The sequence below is a fragment of the Bos javanicus genome, chromosome 1 (assembly GCF_032452875.1).
Source record: "Bos javanicus breed banteng chromosome 1, ARS-OSU_banteng_1.0, whole genome shotgun sequence".
In the NCBI taxonomy this organism is placed as follows: Eukaryota; Metazoa; Chordata; class Mammalia; order Artiodactyla; family Bovidae; genus Bos; species Bos javanicus.
In genome coordinates, this window is record NC_083868.1 from 2,325,579 (window position 1) to 2,346,340 (window position 20,762).

At 40.7% G+C, this 20,762-nt stretch overlaps 2 protein-coding genes and 1 long non-coding RNA gene across 6 annotated transcripts in view; 2 read left to right on the top strand and 1 right to left on the bottom strand.

The window, feature by feature from the left end:
• GART (phosphoribosylglycinamide formyltransferase, phosphoribosylglycinamide synthetase, phosphoribosylaminoimidazole synthetase) overlaps positions 1-802 on the top strand; it is a 26,761-nt gene extending 25,959 nt beyond the window's left edge. For both annotated transcript variants that reach the window (XM_061411658.1, XM_061411571.1), the window contains exon 22: positions 13-802. In XM_061411658.1, coding sequence (XP_061267642.1) covers positions 13-204 — 192 coding nt within the window. In that variant the 3' untranslated portion in view covers positions 205-802. The remainder of the gene's footprint in view (positions 1-12) is intronic.
• On the bottom strand, positions 668-15,857 carry LOC133244864 (uncharacterized). The gene is made up of 2 exons (XR_009735539.1): positions 15,627-15,857; positions 668-5,461 (listed from the first exon to the last, which is right to left on the bottom strand). It is a non-coding gene; the product is annotated as an uncharacterized LOC133244864 (long non-coding RNA).
• A 348-nt stretch (positions 15,858-16,205) lies between these two features.
• DNAJC28 (DnaJ heat shock protein family (Hsp40) member C28) lies at positions 16,206-20,443 on the top strand. 3 transcript variants are annotated; one of them, XM_061411900.1, is made up of 2 exons: positions 16,206-16,296; positions 17,229-20,443. In XM_061411900.1, exon 2 carries the CDS (start codon positions 17,279-17,281, stop codon positions 18,419-18,421), a length of 1,143 nt encoding a protein of 380 aa, XP_061267884.1. In that variant the 5' UTR covers positions 16,206-16,296; positions 17,229-17,278; the 3' UTR covers positions 18,422-20,443. The 3 variants fall into 3 exon arrangements, with proteins under 3 accessions (XP_061267884.1, XP_061267969.1, XP_061268052.1); XM_061411985.1 differs by lacking the exon at positions 16,206-16,296 and adding an exon at positions 16,333-16,463; XM_061412068.1 differs by lacking the exon at positions 16,206-16,296 and adding an exon at positions 16,490-16,767.
• The last annotated feature ends 319 nt before the right edge of the window (positions 20,444-20,762 follow it).

Below are 20,762 nucleotides of genomic sequence, written 5' to 3' on the forward strand. Positions count from 1 at the left end.
TTTCTTTTCCAGGAAGATGTAGATGCCGGTCAAATTATCTTACAGGAAGCCGTTCCAGTGAAGAGGGGTGACACTGTTGAAACTCTGTCTGAGAGAGTAAAATTAGCAGAACATAAAATATTTCCCTCAGCCCTCCAGCTGGTGGCCAGTGGAGCTGTACGGCTTGGAGAAAATGGCAGAATCTGTTGGGTCACAGAGGACTGAAGCGTCATCCCCCGGGAATGGAGACAGCTGAGAGCATTGTAGGTGCTGCAGGGGGACTTTTATCCTGGACTCCACCTAAAAGATGTGTGAGACATCTGTGTGTTGCCTCCAGTGGTCTTTCAGGTTTTACCTGTCTGGGGCCTTCTTGTTCATAATCAAACTAGGCCTTCAGAATTCCTTTTACTTTTAGCCAAGTATTATACCAAAACTTAGTCTTTTCTTTTTCAAAGAGCTAACAAGTCTAAAAAGTTAGTATCTTGTCCTCATATTGTATATCTGTACTAATTTGAATTGAGACTTCTCGAATTATTCTGATCATAAGTTGTTATCATAAAATTTCTGGGTAGTTCCCATTGAGGGATAGTGTTCTCTGTGCTTTGAAGAATCATTACACTTTTCTGTAATAATTGACGATTTCTATAATACCCAGATTTCAGCTTCACAGTTTGGGAGGATACAAGGCAATCTACTCAGACCAGTAAAGCGTTTATTTTTTTTTTTTATGTTATTTAATTATTGCGATAGTAATTTTCTGTTTTTCATAACATGTACAGATTCCACAGTGTTATGGATTAAACAGTCTTCTGTCTAAAAAGCATTTATATTACTGTTTATTTATATTACTGTATATAAAAAAGAGTTACTAGTAAGTTTAAACAATTAACATACTGGTTACACTAAATTTTGAAATACAACTGAGAATTGTCATTGCTTTTACCGAGTGAAGCAGACCCTTCCTCCTTATGATCTTTTCTCTTCTCTCCCTCTTCTTTTTCAATTTGTTGTGTCTTTGTGTTTGAAGGCCTCCGATACATAGGAGAGAAAGTCTCTTGCTCCACAAACATACCTTGAAATTGGATTCTTGCTGAAAAATGGACCTTGTTTCACAAATGATATTGGATCCAATGGCAGGATGTGTTTTTTTGTTTCAAAATTTTGATTGAAAATGAAAGATTCTCCATAAAATAATACATTTTCTTGGCACAGCTAAACACCTGGATTCTGAACAGATTGAATCCATGCCTTAAGTTAAAAAAATTTGTTTTGTGCTTCTCTGTCAAAAATATGAAAGAAGTTCAGTAAGTGGATTGCACATAAGCAGTCTCTGTCTGGGGAAAACCCAAACAGATGGTAATTGAAGTATTTGTTAGTAAGACATACAATAGCAATCCAAAGATGAATAAAAGACTTCCTAAAATTATTCAAAACAACCACAATAGAGTATTCAAAGGATGGTTTTTTTTTAGACACTTTTTGTTATTTCCAAAGAACTTTTATGACAACCTCAGAGGTCCTCTGACCAAGTCATTCAATTTCTGAATATTTTTCTAAGGATATATAAATTGTCAAGTACACAAAGTTACAATGCACCATACAATATGGTTTAATGGAAAAAATTGAAAAGCAGTTTAAATCTTTATTTATTTATTTAGTTTTAGGGTTTTTTCTCTTTTTATTTTTTAACTTTATAATATTGTATTGGTTTTGCCATATATCAAAATGAATCTGCCACAGGTATACACGTGTTCCCCATCCTGAACCCTCCTCCCTCCTCCCTCCCCATACCATCCCTCTGGGTCGTGCCAGTGCACCAGCCCCAAGCATCCAGTATCGTGCATCGAACCTGGACTGGCAACTCGTTTCATATATGATATTATACATGTTTCAATGCCATTCTCCCAAATCATCCCACCCTCTCCCTCTCCCACAGAGTCCAAAAGACTGTTCTATACATCAGTGTCTGTTTTGCTGTCTCGTATACAGGGTTATTGTTACCGTCTTTCTAAATTCCATATATATGCGTTAGTATACTGTACTGGTGTTTTTCTTTCTGGCTTACTTCACTCTGTATAATAGGCTCCAGTTTCATCCACCTCATTAGAACTGATTCCAATGCATTCTTTTTAATGGCTGAGTAATACTCCATTGTGTACATGTACCACAGCTTTCTTATCCATTCATCTGCTGATGGACATCTAGGTTGCTTCCATGTCCTGGCTATTATAAACAGTGCTGGATGAACATTAGTAAAGCGTTTAAAGGGACCACATGGTTTCCCTCCCTGGCCAGTTGTTTCCAGTCTGGATATGCAATTCTGGAACTGGGAGGTCTAGGTTCACATACTGGACATAATGCATATGACCCTACAAACAGGACCACATTTCTGTCACAGCTGAGCTAACAGTGAATGGCCACCAGGCCCACAGGCACTTGCCAGCCAGCCTTAAACTTCTGAGCCACTTTCAAAGGGGCTTAAAAGTTCTGCCTGCCCAGCAGTGGGCACCTTACTGGAAGGTACCTCAAAGCCCTGTACAAGTCCTCCCTTGGAGTTTAAACTCAAAACCTTAACAGTACAGGACCCTTAGAGTAGTTACACATAGAAGATAGTAAGTTCTTGCCTTAGAACAGGAAAGAGTAGAGGGTGAAGAGAAACAAAGTCAGATGAAAACTGCCTCTGGTCCAAGCCAGGTTCCCCAGGCAGCTGGGCAACACTACCCTACCTTTCATTGACTGTGGTCAGCAACTGCCATCAAATGCTGTTCCAGGTACATCAGTTCATACTGGTACCTTTGCTGCAGAAACAGTCGATTCACTTTGTCTAGGGAGTTCACTCAACATAATTATGTGCCTATTATGTGCATAATTAAGTGCCAAACACTATCCTATGAAGTTTTTAGAAAGTTGGAAGATACAAAGCAAAATGTTATTTAGATGATAAAATCACATCCTATAATAAAAGTAGAAGCTGATATCAAGATGTAAATTAGAAAAACCAATCCGTTTGTGACCCAAGAAATATAATTTTCCAACCCTTATTTAGACACTAATCCCCATAAAAAGAAACCTGGACTCCATGTAAGGCAGCTGATCCATTATCTTCAGATAGGAAGAATCAAAATGTGTCAGAAATACCTGATTGACAGAACCAAAAAAAAAAAGCAGGCAGGACTCTTGCATACTGAGGACAAAGGAGTCACATAGGGCGTCCTGCTGTCTAGTCTGTGATAGACAGTATTTGGACATGCTGAGTGTATGTGCAGCCATTGGTTTAAAATGATACTCAAGAAAAGGTCATTTAACTTAAAGAGGCAATGCATAGAAGGGTGAAAATAAGATGTTAAATTCTTTTGTTAATGAAATACGGATGTTTGTCTTTAATGTCTGTTTCTATTTGTGTAAGCAGGATTAAAACAAACAAGCCCCTACACCGTGTTCAGGTATAAAGATATGAGATAGGGGAAAGGGGGTTCGACTTTAATCAGTTGTGCAGGTTACACACAACCGTCAAAGCATTCAAGTGTCCATTTCAAAGGGATGGGTGAGTCAGATATTCTGGAGAGGAATGTACAATAATTTTTAAGAGATTTTAGCCTCTAAATGTACCTTCTTAAATGTTTCACCATTTTTTAACTACTATACAAACTTTAAAAAATAACTCAAGTACAAGGAATCCCCTGGCAGTCCAGTGGTTAGGACTCATCACTTTTCACTGCCAAGGTCCTAGGTTCAGTCTCTGTTGGGAACTGAGATCCCCAAGTTGTGCTAAATAAAGTTAATAAAGTAATGTCCCAAGTTGAGTTAAGCAACTCCAGTACAGTGTGGCATTTAGTTTTAGTAACTGGTGTAGCTAGTCCCTCATTACTTTGTTTCACCAGTTTTCTTGGCTATTCGCTCCCATGCTGAGCGGTCAGAACCACAGCCAAAGTCGAGCCAGGGGAAGACGAGCAAGGATGTGGGTGCCACGGCCAAGTCAGGCTCCCTCAGCCTCGCTTCAGTGAGCGCTCAGTCTGTCGCCGCTTCCACGACTGACGTGCACCCTGACTTCCTCAGTCTCTGGGTCACTTGCCCAGGCAGGATCATCTGACTGGTCAAGTCTAGGTCACACCCTGCTCTAACGGCCTGAGGTAGAGAAACTAGGACACGGCCTTTGGGTTGCCTCACATGATGGTGGATACCCCACGTGACAAGGATTCCCATGCTCAGAGTCCCCGATTTGACAAAGGCCCAGCTCCAAAGGTCAGGTGACATGCAGCTGCAAGAGGTTTGGGAAGACTAATAACATTACAGTTATTTTTTGAAGTTCACATTAGGCTGACAGTTCCTCTTACCCTTTTTATCTGAACTGGTAAAAAGCCTGAACTGCTTTTTACCAATTATCTAATACGCAATTTTTACCTCCTCCATCCCTATGCTCTTTTAGACAGTCTTCTAGCCATTCTTTCTCAAGCCATGTAAACCTTATATTAACCACAAGGCTGTAACCAGAGATAATCTAAATGTCCATTACATAACAAAATCAAGTAAATGTAGACTATCCCTGCAATGAAATATTACTCTGCCATAAAAAGGAAATAAGTACTGGTTGCAACATGGATCAACCTTGAAACATTATACTAAGTGAAAGAAGCCAGTCACATGACTGCACATTTAAGATTCCATTTATGTGGAATGTCTGGAACAAGCAAATCGTTAGAGACTGAGGAGATTAACAGTCTCCCAGGGCTATGGGAATAGAGGTTTTTGGAGGCGATGACCTCTGCAGTGTCTCTTGGGGTAATAAGAACATAGTAAAATCGATTGTGTGAACATAGTTGCACCACCCCATGACCACACTGAAACCGCTGAACCGTACTCAAAAATGGTGAATTGTGTGCCATATGAATTACAGTCGATAAAACTATTCCCCCAAAAGATACAACTCCTATTACCATAAAAAGATGAATTTGTATAATTTTTAAAATAGATCAGGATTACTTTTAATCTTATAAAATGCATCAAACTTACATATAAAATACTTTCACATAGAGCAAGAAGTCAATACAGACAATTTCCCACGCTTTGTGACAGCATGCCATCTGCTTTATAATGCCAAAAATTCTGCCTCTTTGCACCTGTGCCAAATCAAATCTCAGAGTTTGGGTGAAATAGAAAAGGAGAACCTTAAAAAAAAATAATAAAAGGAGAACCTTACAGCTTTGCCAGGTAAAGATGGGCACAGAAGGCTCCTGGCTTGAAAAAGTAGGTGTCCTAACCCGGAAGGATTTGTTGAGTTTTATAAAAGCACTTCAAGGGTGGGGTTGCTGACAAGCTTGGGGGTACGTGTGGGGTCACAGGTGGTGGGTCTCCTGACCTTGATGAGTTCCCTGGTCCCTTTAATCTTGCCTCAGCTGGTTTCTTGGCTGCTCCTCACTTTGATTAGCAATGTTCAAATCCACTCTTTGGAACTCAGGGAAGGTCATGGAGGCTGGAGTCTTGCCTACAAAAAATGGGAGACAAAAGGTTTCCATGCCCAGGAGCCCACAGGATCCCCCTGGTTTCAAAACCATACTAATCCACCTGAACAGCAATCCTAGTCCAAAAACTGCCTGTTAACCTGGTAGGTCCCTGGCTAAGCTGCTTAAAAGTGCTAACTCCTGAGCCCCACTTCCACTGTGAGTATGGCAACACAGCACTGCATGGATACTACTACAAATGTGCTCAGTCACTCAGTCATGTCTGACTCTTTGCGAGCCCATGGACTGTATCCTGCCAGGCTCCTCTGTCCATGGAATTTCTCAGGCAAGAATACCGGAATCGGTTGCCATTTCCTACTCCAGGGGATCTTCCCAACCCAGGAATCAAACCAGCATCTTTTGCACCTCCTGCATTGGCAAGGTGGGTTCTTTACCACTAGCACCACCTGGGAAGCCTAATATTACAAATAGATATATTTTTTAAAAGGTTCATGAATTGAAATATCTGTTGACACTGAAGTCAAACTGCATTTTAAATCCTTCTGCACCACAAACCTCCAAAAATTAATATGAAGAAAGTTTTCTGGAGCAATATCATTCAATTCCTTGACTGCTTCCGTTATAAACAAAACCGAAACAAGTTCTATCATTAAACATTTTTAATTAAATATTCAGCTGAGGGACTTCCCTGGCAGTCCAGTGGTTAAGACTCAGTGCTCCCAGTGTAAGTGGCACAGGTTTGATCCCTGACAGGGGAACTAAAATCCGTATGGAGAAAAAGATCACCTGACAAATATACTAGATTGTGTTGAAAGCCAAGTATTGGAAACCCTCCAATTTTGTAAAGAATTTATTTCCTATTCTCCACCTCCACAGCAAATCAGCCTTTTCAAACATACCTTCATTTGGTGCCCTAAGGGTGTTCACAGCACCCTGTAAGACTTAAGGTATGTGTCAAGTGTGCCCTTTGTTTAACATCACTATAATCCAAGTCTATCCCCGAACCACTGATGGTGAAGAAGCTCAAGTTGAATGCTTCTATGATGACCTATAAGACCTTCTAGAACTAACACCAAAAAAAAGATGTCTTTTTCATTCTAGGGGATTGGAACACAAAAGTAGGAATTCAAGAGATACCTGGTGTAACAGGCAAGTTTGGCCTTGGAGTACAGAATGAAGCAGGGCAAAGGGTAACACTTTTCCCAAGAGAATGCACTGCAAACACCCTCTTTCAATGACACAAGAGAAGACTACACATGGACATCACCAGTCAGTCAATACCGAAATTAGATGGATGATATTCTTTGCAGCTGAAGAGGGAGCAGCTCTATACAGTCAGCAAAAACAAGGCCAGGAGTTGACTGTGGCTCAGATCATCAGCTCCTTAATGCAAAATTCAAACTTGAAGAAAGTAGTGGCCATTCAGGTATGACCTACATCAAATCCCTTATCATTATACAGTGGAGGTGATGAACAGATTCAAGGTATTAGATGTGGTAGAGAGACTGCCTGAAGAACTAAGGACAGAGGTCCATAACACTGTACAGAAGGCAGTGACCAAAACCATCCCAAAGAAAAAGAAATGCAAGAAGGAAACATGGTTCTCTGAGGAGGCCTTACAAACAGCTGAGAAAAGAGGAGAAGCAAAAGGCAAAGGAGAAATGGAAAGACATTTCCAACTGAATACAGGGTTCCAGATAATAGCAAAGAGAGACAAGCATCTTTTTTAATGTTTTAGTGGTTATTTGTACATCTTCTTTGGTGAAATGGGCTTCCATGGTGGCTCAGATGGTAAAGAATCTCCCTGCAAGGCAGGAGACTTGGGTTCAAGCCCTGGATAGGGAAAATCCCCTGGAGAAGGGAATGGCTACCCACTCCAGTATTCTTACCTGGAGAATTCCACAGACAGAGCCTGGAGGGCTACAGTCCATGGGGTCACAAAGAGTTGGACGTGACTGAGTGACTAACACTTTCACTTGGTTGAAATGTGGTATTCAAATCTTTGCTCATTTTAAAACTGAGTTAAATTTCTTTTTATTAATGAATTTTAAGAGTTCTTTATATATTCTGGATATCAGACTCTTATCAGATACGTGATCTGAAAATTGTTTCTCACGTTATGTGGCGTACATTTCCAGTTTCTTAATGGTGTTTTTTGAAGCACAGATATTCTTAATTTTGATGAAGCCCAATTTTCTATTTTTTATTACTTGTGCTTTTGGTATCATATCTAAGAAACCATTGCCAAATGCAAGGTTACAAAGCTTTACATCTGTTTCGTTCTAAGAGTTTTATATTTTTGTGTGCTAAGTTGCTTCAGTCATGTCCGACTCTTCGACCCTATGGACTGCAGCCCTCCAGGCTCCTCTGTCCATGAGATTCTCCAGGCAAGGATTTTGGAGTGCGTTGCCATGTCCTCCTCCAGGGGATCTTCCTGACCTGGGGATCAAACACGAGTCTCTTACTTCTCCTGCATTGGCAGGCAGGTTCGTTACCACTAGCGCCACCTGGGAAGCCCTTTGATCTATCTTGAGTTCATTTTTTAATATAATGTGAAGCAAGAGTTCAACTTCATTCATTTGCAAGTGGATATACAGTTGTCCCAGCACCACATACTAAAAAGCCTATTTTTCCCATTTGTCTTGGCACACTTGTTAAAAATCAACTGACCAAAAATGTAATAGTTTATTTCTCGACTTTCAATTACATTTCATTGATATCCTACATTCATTGTCTATCCTATGCCAGTACCACAAAGTCTTGATTACAGTAGCTTTGGAGTGAGTTTTGAAATAAGGAAGTGTGACTCCTCACTTTTGTTCTTCTTTTTCAAGACTGTTTTTTCTATTCTGTGTTCCATTTAATATATATATATATATATATGGCTGCATCAGGTCTTGGTTGTGGCACGTGCAATCCCTGACCAGGGATCAAACCCAGGCCTCCTGCACTGGGAGTGTGGAGTCTAAGCTACTGGACCACCTGGGAAGTCACTATTCTGTGTACCTGGACTTGCCATGTAAATCCAGGATCACCTTGTCAACTTTTTTCAAAAAGCCTGACTGAGATTTTGAAAGGAATTTACCTGTAGATTAACTTGAAGAGTACTGCCATCTGAATAATATTGTCTTCCAATCAATGAATACAGGATGTCTTTCCTTTTACTTAGGTCTTCTTTCATTTCTTCCAGCAATATTTTATAATTTTTAGTGTCTCCTACCTCCTTGGTAACATGTATTCCTTATTGGGTTTTTTTATTTTAATGCTATTCTATTAAATTTTTTAAAAGCTGATTGATTGCTTTTTTGTCACCCTGCTAACTATATACATCATGTGAAAGGCCAGGCTAGATGAAGCTCAAGCTGGAATCAAGATTGCCAGAATTTTCAATAACCTCAGTTATGTAGATGACACCACCCTAATGGCAGAAAGTGAAGAGGAACTAAAGAGCCTCTTGATGAAAGTGAAAGAGGAGGATGAAAAAGCTGGCCTAAAACTAAACATTCAAAAAACTAAGATCATGGCATCCGGTCCCATCACTTCATGGCAAATAGATGGGGAAACAGTGGAATCAGTGACAGACTTTATTTTCTTGGGCTCCAAAATCACTGCACATAGTGACTGCAGCCATGAAATTAAGACACTTGCTCCTTGGAAGAAAAGCTATGACCAACCTAGACAGCATATTAAAAAGCAGAGACACTACTTTGCCAACAAAGGTCTGTCTAGTCAAGGCTATTATTTTTCCAGTAGTCATGTTGTGAGAGTTGGACTATAAAGAAAGCTGAGTGCCGAAGAATTGATGCTTTTCAACTGTGGCGTTGGAGAAGACTCTTTGAGAGTCCCTTGGACTGCAAGGAGATCCAACCACTCAATTCTGAAAGAAATCAGTCCTGAACATTCATTGGAAGGACTGGTGCTGAAGCTGAAACTCCAATTCTTTGTGAAGAACTGACTGAGTGGAAAAGACCCTGATGCTGGGAGAGACTGCAGGCAGGAGAAGGGGATAACAGAGGATGAGATGGTTGGATGGCATCACCGACTCCATGGACATGAGGTTTGAGCAAGTTCCAGGACTTGGTGATGGACAGGGAGGCCTGGTGTGCTGCAGTCCATGGGGTCGCAGAGAGTTGGACACAACTGAGCGACTGAGCTGAACTGAACTGACTGCCCTGGGTCTTTGTTGCTATAAGCAGGCTTTCTCTTCTTGTGGTGATTGAGGGCTCCCCTCTCGCTTCTCATTGCTGTGGCTTCCCTTGTTGCAGAATATGGATTCTAGACGTGGGCTTGAGCAGTTTCAGAACACAGGCTCAGTAATTGTAGCACACAGACTTAACTGGTCCACAGCATGTGGGATCTTCCTGGACCACGGATAGAACCTGTCTCCTGCATGGGCGGGCAGATTCTTTACCATTGACCTAACAGGGAAGCCCCACATAGGACTTCAATTGCTGCTGAACAAACTCAATGCATAGGAGAAAAAGAAGATAATGGATCTTAACTCCAGATAAAAAGTCTTTTTTTTTTCTGGTCCCCTGCAGTGGAAGTGCAGAGTCCTAACCACTGAACCACCAGGGAATTCCCTTATTAAAATTCTTTACCTATAAATGAAATCCTAAGTTTCCCAAGGATTGATGAAGGCTGTCTATCCTGCAGTTGGGATCTCAAAAAAATAAAAGGAAAAGATAACACTAACTATGTGAGGTGATGATATGTTAATTTGTTAATCAGTGTGATTGTGATGATTATTTCACACTTGTACAAATACCAAATTACCAAGTTGCACACTGTAAAAGTATACAATTTTTGTCAATTACAGCTCAATAAAACTGGAAACAAATTTTGAAGGGTGAGAAAAAACAAGAATGGGGACTTTCACAGTGGTCCAGGGGCTAAGACTGTGTTCTCAGTGCAGGGGTCCCGGGTTCAATCCTCAGTCAGGGAATCAGATCCCACCTGCTGTAACTAAAAGATCCCTCATGCAGCAACTAAGACCCAGCGCAGCCAAAGACAGAGATAATTTTTTTTCTTTAAAAAAAGAAAGCAAACATAGAGTAGTTGTGCTGTAAAGCAGTGATTTTGATAAACATGTTGGGTAAATGTTATATGGGCTGAAAACAATTCAAATCTTGATTCTCAGGCTACTGATGTGCAGTTGTTTTCCCCACTATTAGCCTGCAATTGGAGGTATATACATTATTCATTGTTTCAAGGAACAGAAAGCATTCACTTCAGCTCAGTCGCTCAGTCGTGTCCGACTCTTTGTGACCCCATGGACTGCAGCACACCAGGCCTCCCTGTCCATCACCAACTCCTGGAGCTTGCTCAAACTCATGTCCATCAAGTCGGTGATGCTATCCAACCATCTCATCCTCTGTTGTCCCTTTCTCCTCCCACCTTCAGTCATTCCCAGCATCAGGGTCTTTTCAAATGAGACAGTTCTTCATATCAGGTGGCCAAAGTATTGGAGTTTCAGCTTCAGCACCAGTCCTTCCAATGAACATTCCGGATTGATTTCCTCTAGGATGGATTGGTTGGATCTCCTTGCAGTCCAAGGGACTCTCAAGAGTCTCCTCCAACACCACAGTTCAAAAGAATCAATTCTTCAGCACTCAGCTTTCTTTATAGTCCAACTCTCATATCCATACATGACTACCGGAAAAACCATAGCTTTGACTAGATGGACCTTTGTTGGCAAAGTAATAGCTCTGCTTTTTAATATACTGTCTAGGTTGGTCATAAATTTTCTTCCAAGGAGCAAGCATCTTCAAATGCAGGCTCAAATGACGATAAATCCTTATGTTGAATCAAGGCCAAAAATAGAAAACTGGCATCCTGGGTTGGGGAGGGTAGTTTTTCATTAGCAAACTTCCACAAATCCTGCGTGTGGCCCTTACTGACCACCTTAGGATGTTAGATAACTGGTTAACCCACTAGGGAAGATGAAGAACGGAAAAATATTCAAATGAGTGTGAATCTCTTTTCCAGGTTACCTCTTCCCAACCCTTGAAGATTTTCAATCTTATTATGCTAATTAATTAAGTTCATTTACCTCTCCTTTCTTTTAAAGCTGACACTGTCTACAACAAACACTTCCTTGATCAGAGTAAAAAAGGAACAGATATAACCAAACTAACAATACTGTTCCTCAATTCTATTTCAATAGAATAAACCAAAAACAATGAATTGAGATGGCACCCAGAGGAAAGCAAATTCATGGTGTTTCTGGAAATTGTAGTTTCAGAAGATACAATTTGCAAACATCATTGAGCAAAATGTGACTTAGAATTCAGATGGGACCATCCATCTATCTTCAGGGGGCTGTGATTTTGGTTTCTATGGTACCACAACTTACTGGAAATAAATCAGCTTCTTTGCAGTTATCACAGAACCAGCAAATGAAACGAAGGAAGGAAGGAAGAGGGGCTTCTCTGGTGGTCTAGCAGTTAAGAACCCACGTGCCAATGCAAGGAACACAGGCTCGATCCCTGGTCCAGGAAGATCCCCATGCCAAGGGGCAACTAAGCCAGTGCACCACAAATACTGCGCTCGCAAGCCCAAACTACTGAAGCTTGAGTGCTCTGACTCTGCTCTGAGATGCAGCGGAATGCACAGATGAGTCTGTCCACCACAACGATGAGTGGCCCTGCTCCCCTGCAACTAGACAACTAAATAAAGCCCATGCACAGCAAAAAGACCCAGCATGGCCCAAAATAAACAAATGAATCTTTCTTTTAAAAAGAAACAGATGGAATTAAAACACAGCCCTCACATGCTTTAGTCAAAGCCTGAAACTATATCCAAGAACAAAAAAAAAATGTTACTTTTGCAGTGCCAAGCTTCTTGCAGTAGCTCAGTAAGTATTTAATGTAACTATAAAGTAGAAAAAAAAATTTTAATAACTTTTTTAAAGTATCACATCTATTTTCCACCCACTCAGAAACACAGTTAATGACTAAGTTTAACGCTAATGGAATTTGTGCCAACTCTCTACCTTCCCTGGTTTAGGGGGAAATTTGTTTCAAAATGCTCAACTCTATTGTAAGAGTACAGAATTACGAAAAAGATGTTTCAAACTAGGACATGTTACACACATGAAACCCAACAGACTTTAAAACCAGCCCTTTTGTACAAGATTATACTGCATTCCAGCTGAGAAACTTGAAGTGATTAATTAAGACTTTGTGGAAAAGAACAGACTGAGGTTCAAACATGTTGATTTGAATTATGACATAACCTTTAAGTGGTTAACAATTTAAACTGAAAATGAACAGGTTTAAAAGTCTATGGAGTTTAAATAAGCAAGGTAGCAGATCACATAAAAATTGGTAGTTAACCAGGTGTCCGTGGTGGCCCAGTGGTTAGGATTTGGCGCTTTCACTGCCACGGGCCAGGATCAGTCCCTGGTCTCAAGAGCTGCTCACAAGCGGCAGGATCGGGAAAAATAAAAAAGCTAGTCAACCTATGTTTGGTTCTGACTTCTTTAAATTTGATTCTCTGACCACATCTTATAATCACTAGGACTGCTGACTGCAGAGTATGCAGCCACCTTTTAAAAGGAAAAGAACTAAAGTTTTCTTTTCTAATATTTATTTTTTTGGCTGCACTGGGTCTTACTTGAGGCATGCAAGCCCTTGGTTGCAGCATGTGAGGTCTAGCTCCCTGATCATGGATCAAACCCAGGCTCTCTGCATTGGGAGTGTGGAGTTTTAGCCACTGGACCACCAGGAATGTTTCTGTATTTTTCTCTTTAGATGGGAACTATATTTTTGATGGTGAACTCTTTCTGCCCATAACTAAACTGAGCAATACTGCTTTGGTTTATCACTCATTTGACCTGCTGATTTAAGTCTATGGGTTGCTCTCACAGACATCATCAGGACAACTGTTGAAACTGGAATACAAAACTGTACATTAAATAATATTTTGTCTATGTTAAATCTGTTGAATTTGTTAACAGAGCTATGATAATGTAAGAGAATGCCCTTGCTCTGATGAAACAAATACTGAAGTGCTTTGGAGTAAAGGAACATAATACAATTATTTTTATTGTAATATGTAATATTACATATCATAATATTTTGTTTTAATATTCAATAAATTTTAAATATTAAAATTAATATTAAATTATCAACACTAAAATAAAATGTTTAATATTTAATTAAATATTAATATTTAAACATTGAATTTTAATATTTGAATTAAATATTGATATTTATTAAAGTTAATATGTAATATTGTAATGCTGATAAGTCTCTTCAGCCGTGTCCGACTCTGTGCGACCCCATGGACTGCAGCCTACCAGGCTTCTCCATCCATGGGATTCTCCAGGCAAGAACACTGGAGTGGGTTGCTATTTCCTTCTCCAATGCATGAAAGTGGAAAGTGAAAGTGAAGTTGCTCAGTGGAGTCTGACTCCTAGTGACCCCATGGACTGCAGCCTACCAGGCTCCTCCATCCATGGGATTTTCCGGGGCAACAGTACTGGAGTGGGGTGCCATTGCCTTCTCCCAATATTGTAATAATTTATTGTAATATGTAATTATTTTATTGTAATGTTTTTATTGTAATTGCATTTAAAATAATGCAATTATTTTTTAAATGACTCAGAATATACACACACACACATATATAGACAGAGGATGATAAAGCACCTCGTGGTAGCTGAACCAATGCCAGAAACTGCCTACCTTCCGGTTTCATATACATAAGAAAAATAATCTCCTAGGTCAGTTAAGTAATTTATACTTTGCGGCTTAAAGTGTGCTTTACTGATTACTCGGCTGACTTCAGTTCTCTTTCTACATGTAAAGAATTATACCACAAAACTGACATTCTGAAAAGAGCAATGGACTTAAGAGTCCCAGTAACTTACAAAGTCTAGTCATTTATCCAAATCACTTAACTACTTGGACTAGTTACTTATGCAAACATAAAAATCACATTTGTGACTAGTGCATTGTATTGAATACAAAGTGCTACATAAGTATGGGTAGTTTCTAAAACTGTGTGCTTTCCCCACTTTTATAGTTGTGTTTAAAATATTGGCTAGAATTCAAACTTGTAGAAACTCTTTCACACTGGAGTTCTTTTATGTTCATTGTTTGCTTATAAGGAAATCCCTCTGAATCAAAATTTAAACCATTTTCTACATACCTAGTAAAAGGTAGCAAATTACAGTCAAAGCTGTTTTTCCAGTAGCCACGTACCAACGTGAGAGTTGGACCATAAAGAAGGCTGAACACCGAAGAACTGACGCTTTCTCGGTGCTTTAGAACTGTGGTGCCAGAGTCCCTTGGACTGCAAGGAGATCAAACCAGTCAATCCTAAAGGAAATCAACCTTCACTGGAAGAACTGATGCTGAAGCTGAAGCTCTGACACTTTGGCCCCCGGACGCGAAGAGCCAACTCACAGGCAAAGACCCTAACGCTGGGAGGGACTGAAGGCAGAAGGGGGCGACAGAGGATGAGATGGTTGGATGGCATCACCGACTCAATGGGCTTAAGTCTGAGCAAACTCCGGGAGATGGTAGGACAGGGAAGCCTGGCGTATTGCAGTCCATGGAGTCACAAAGAGTTGGACACGACTGAGCAACGACTGAACAACAATTACTCAGAAGCCTTTCTAGGTTAGTACCTATTTCTGGCTTGTTTCAGGAGACATCGACATAACAACAAAAAAATTTAACGTGCCAGGCAGACACGATGCAAAGAGGTTTACATACATTGTGTAATTTTCACAAAAAGGTACTGCGTTTGATGCAATTATTATTTCATCATAAGTAAAATGGGGAAAACAATAGCGCTTACCTCAGAGGGCTGTTGTAAGGATTTTAAGACTGTACATAGCGCATTTAGTACAGTGCCTGACAAAAGGAAGGGCTTAATACACGTTTACCATGTGCTGGTACAATCATTTGCCAGATAAAAACAGAAACGCAAGTGTAAGCAAAAGGATTTTTAACTCAGGTCTGACTCCCCAAGGTTCTGCCTCTTTAAAAAAAAAAGAAAAAATTATCTCCCTGTACAGGAGGGAGAAATATTAAATCCCCAGGACAGTGGCTGAACCTAAAGCCAGGAAACACACCTAATTTAATTTTGTCCTCGACTGTTCTCACCCACTACCGACGCCTGGCTAAAAGAGCTGCTCGCTAGGTTCTTGAACTAACAAAAGACCAGCTTTCTAACCTGGGTTAACTAGATCTTTCTGAGGTAGAATTTCCTGAGAAATTTCGGAGAGGGTGTCCCCGGCTGCACACCCGAAGAGGCTGTCCAGGTCCTGTTCGGGGAAACGGACTCGTCTCCTCCTTCTCAAAACAATTTTCCGAGGGGCGTCGCCCTCCAAACCACTCGGACTTCAAAGGTCCCCACCTACACCGGCCACAGGCTACGAGAAGCCCCACACATCTACGGAGGCGCCACAGCGTCCTTTTCGCCGCCTCACCTCTCCCCGCCTCCCTCCTCCCGGAAGCAGTCCTGCGCGCGCCGCACTTCCGGGAGAACTACATCTCCCAGAATCCCGCTCAATCGACCCATCTTCCGCTCCAGGTGGGGGCGGAGGTGGAGCTGGTGCCCCGGACGGGGTGGGGCCTCCCGAAAGGGCTCTAGTCCTCTTGAGAAGACTAGGGCCTAAAGGAAATTCTGGGGTTCTCTGGTAAGGTAGGACATCTGTCCCTATTAGGTATAATACTGCCCGCCGCACCCCGAGGGGTCCCTCTGTGTAAAACGCAGATGGTCTAGCCCAGCGGCGGAGCTTGCCGCGGGCCTCCAACGGAGACGCCTGTGGAGCGAAGGGCAGATGGCGCACGCACGCGCAGAGGCTCAGCTTGGTAGTGGGAGCCGCTGAGCCGCGTCTGAGGTGAGTAGGAGGCGGGGCGGGGCGGGGCGTGTCGTGTCCAGCGTCGGGACTGACGGCTCCCGCGGGACGGCCACCATGGGCACCATCACCGAAGTCCCAGTTAAACCTGAAAGTCCTCGATCCCAACTGTCCAGAAATTGGAGTCCCCGGGAACTCAGTTTTAGCATGTATACATCAAAGTCCTGTTTTCAGTGAAACCACTTCGAGCATTTCATTGCCATTACTTTCGTACAAGACTGCCTTCCTCTTCTGTATCGTGCGTTTTAAAAATAATAGTTAACGTGTTGAGGGGGCTCACCCTTTCATCTTGGTTTTTCGACTTGGAGCGAATAGCTCCTTCCTAACAAGCTGCAGAGCTTAAAATCTTTTTTGCACATTTGATTCTATTGAATTTAGTGTCAGACTAGATACATACTTTGGCGTGTGCTCTATTATTTCACATGTCTCCTCGTGAGAAGACTCCTTGGGACGGTAAAGACAATGATACATTCTACTAAAGATGTAATGGTGCCGATGAAATTCATGATCTGCTGGGGATACAGACAATTAAACAAGAGGCTTATTGTGCCCTAACCCTAACCATTTTGCTTCCACCTTGTTATTGGATTTGGTTATGTTGCTTAACCTTCTGGGTCTGCATTTTCTCATAAAACGAAAAGATTGGATTAGATGATCTCTGAGAACTTGCCATCTCTAACATCCTGGGGTTAGTTAGTGAGGAGTAGAATCTAGATCGTATCGCAATATGTTAATATAAGACATCATCAACTTCCATTTTTCTGCTAACATAAATGAATCGTAGCTCTGAGAATTTTAGCAGCAGCATTAGAAAGAACTGCCCTTATTGTATGCGTAATCTCATCCATATTGCTGAAAATAATGAGTTTAGCTGATAATACAACTTTTTTCACCCTATATTTGTTGTTTTATAGATCATTGCTAAGGAAGAACTCTGGGTACCATAAGGAACACAACGTATGTGATGATGGCTCAGATCTTAAGACCTCATCTGAGAAGTGCTTCAGTGATTCCTAATCGAAAGAAAATGGGTCCATATCTTGTTGTCATAAGAACTAGAATGATGTCAACTAATAAATCCAAAAGGAATATAAGAGAATATTATGGGCTGCTGAATCTGGATGAAGGCTGTTCTGCAGATGATGTCAGGGAATCTTTTCGTAAGCTTGCCAAGCAATACCATCCAGATGGTGGCTCTAGTACTGCTGATTCTGCAACGTTTATAAGGATTGAAGAAGCTTACAGAAAGGTACTTTCCCACGTGATAGAACAGACAAATGCCAGACAGAGTAAAGTTGAAGACACAGAAGAAGAAGAAGAAAAATTCAAATATAAAACACCCCAACACCGGCATTACTTAAGTTTTGAGGGTATTGGTTTTGGGACTCCGAGTCAACGAGAGAAGCAGTACAGGCAGTTTAGAGCAGACCGTGCAACTGAACAAGTGATGGAATACCAAAAGCAGAAACTGCAAAGCCAGTATTTCACTGACAGTGTCACTGTTAAAGATGTAAGACACAGTAAGGAACAAAAGATAACTCAGGCAATAGAGCGTTTGGTGGAGGATCTCATTCAGGAATCAATGGCAAAAGGAGACTTTGACAATCTCAGTGGGAAAGGAAAACCTCTGAAAAAATTTTCTGGCTGTTCATATATTGATCCTATGACTCACAACCTGAACAGAATATTGATAGATAATGGATACCAACCAGAATGGATCCTAATGCAAAAGGAAATAAAGGATACCATTGATCAACTCAGAGAGGCAATTTTAGCGTCAAGGAAAAAACTTGGGAATCCAATGACATCAGCCGAACAGAAACAGTGGAACCAAGTTTGTGAGCAGTTTCAAGAAGACATCAAAAAGCTAAATAAGCGAATTAATGATTTTAATTTAATTGTTCCCCTCCTGACTAGGCAGAAGGTCCATTTTGATGCACAGAAAGAAATTGCCAGAACCCAGGAAATATACACAACCCTTATAAAAACAAAAGAAATTACAAATAAAAACCCAAATAACACTGATCCGGGAGAAGGAGAGAAAACACCTGGAGTTAAGACAGTTTTCTTTAACTGGATGAATGTGTGGAAATTTATTAAAATATGACCATCTCAATGTTCACAGTACTGCCCCAAATAATTTTCAGTAATATTAACACCACACATAGAGGCTGAGGTTTCTTTCTATAACACAAGAGTCTGAGAACTGTGCACCTCTGTACTTTTCACAAAACGACCCACATCTCCAGTGATGTGTAAGTGAGTGAGAGAACTGTAAGAAACAAACTGAGTCCGAGAAATATTCAACCAGCTTTGTTCTGAAGACATAGCAAGACAAGAGGAAACAATTTAATATTGACACTTGAGTTTATTAAAGCACAAAACTAGTCTAAGACTTTTGGAACATTCTCTATATGGTTGGAAATATTACGACAGGAAATTAGTGTAATGGACTTACAGCACTCTTCTCTTCTTTTTTTTTTATAAAGGCCTTCTCTGTGGGTACTGAATAAAGAAACCACCAAACATCTAGGTTGTACTTCGCGCTAACTTCATGAGCCATTGGCAGCAAAGATCCATCAGCCAAGCTAACTGATTTAGCTATTCTAGAAATAGACTCCAATGTCCACTTTAAAGAGTTTATTTTCTGACCTCTCAGAGGTGGGTTCAATGGAAACAAAGTTTCACTTATGGCTTCATTTCTAATCAGAGTCAAAATGTTTTACAGAAGCCTATCTGAAGCCTCTCTTGTATTACACTTCTCAGAGGCTTTTTCAATGAGAGTAATATATCAGTTTACAGTCTTAGGGATCCAATTTCCTGTGTTAGGAACCCTTTAATAAGCAACTACAAGATGTCAGAATTTTGTGCTCACTTGCACCTTTGGCAATGAGAAGAGATTGACATCCATGAGACTGTGTCCCATCCACTCTCAGACTGATCTGACTTTTTAAGATCTGTGTAATTGCCTTATTCACAGAATTGGGCAACTAGACTTGTCAAAAGAAGCTGGTCTGTTTCCTTATTTAATTCAGAGTGCTGTACTATGGAAGTGTCTCAGAAGCATGTCACTTGCCCCTCTGATTTTGGAAGAACAAGTGATTTTGTAAAGTGTGTGATAGATAAGTAAAATTACATCTTCAGAAGGAAATTTCAGACCTTGTGCTTAGATGATGGGGCATTAATGGGTATAATATGTGATTATTTTGTTGAATGAGTTATCACTAGCTTCTGCAATGATCTATTACTCTATATACAATTGTGACCGGTGTGAAATAAGAGCTTTATAATAAAAGCTATTGCTCTAAAACATTTTATAAGGTGATGCTTCTGTGAATCTTGTTAAATATTAGATACATGGCACCTAATTACAATACATGATACCTAATTATGGGGCTTCCCTGATAGCTCAGTTGGTAAAGAATCCACCTGCAATGCAGGAGACCTTGGTTTGATTCCTGGGTCAGGAAGATCCCCTGGAGAAGGGACAGGCTACCCACTCCAGTATTCTGTATAGACCATAGGGTCACAAAGAGATGGACACAAGTGAGTGACTTTCACTTTCACTTACCTAATCACATTACAAGAACATACATAAAGGAAACCGTTTTTATTTTTGGTTTGCTGGGTCTTCATTGCTGCTTGCAGGCTTTCTCTACTTGCGGTGAGCAGGGGCTATTCACTGTGGGGCTCAGGCTTCTCATCGTGGTGACTTCTCGTTGCAGAGCGCGGGCTCTAGGATGCGTGGACTGCAGTAGTTGTGGTGTGTGGGCTCAGTAGTTGCAGCTCATGGGGTCTAGAGCATATGCTCAGTAGTTGTGGTGCATGGGCTTCGTTGCTCCATGGCATGTGGAATCTTCCTGGACCAGAAATCGAACCTATGTCCCCTGCATTGGCAGGTGGATTCTTACCCACTGAACCACCAGGGAAGTCCAAGGAAATCTTTTTTCATATTAGCTAATGAGAAGGTAAGGTTATCAGAAAACTCTAGTAATTCCTAATTTCAGCACAGCACTTTATGTTTGTAAATGTCTATATTAATAAATTTAATCAGTAAACTTAATGATTATTCAATGGTGCAGTGTTGTCTAAACAGCTAACAGTAATAATAAACATGTTTTTGTCTGACCATCTGGATGTTTTTTTATCTTCTTGCTTGATGATGTCAAAACTGACAGACATGGACTCTTCTTGCTAAGAAAGCAAGTTCACTATGTACAAACAGGGTCACTTACTGAAGTAACTTCCAGGCCAGAAAAAAAATGTGGGCCAGTTCATTGGCATTTGTGGAATCAGAATCTGAACTTAGGCTCTGTTTTGATGGAGCATTGACCTTTTTCTGTTGGTTTTTCATCATGTAACTGTCAGCTTTTCAGATGTAGTAATAATTTATTGAGATCTCTTAACGCATTAATAGGCACATATCAGACTCTTGTCTGATTCCCAGC

What these genes read in the sequence shown, in the direction of transcription:
- DNAJC28 (XM_061411900.1), top strand. Translation starts at nt 17,279, where the DNA reads ATGATGGCTCAGATCTTAAGACCTCATCTGAGAAGTGCTTCAGTGATT.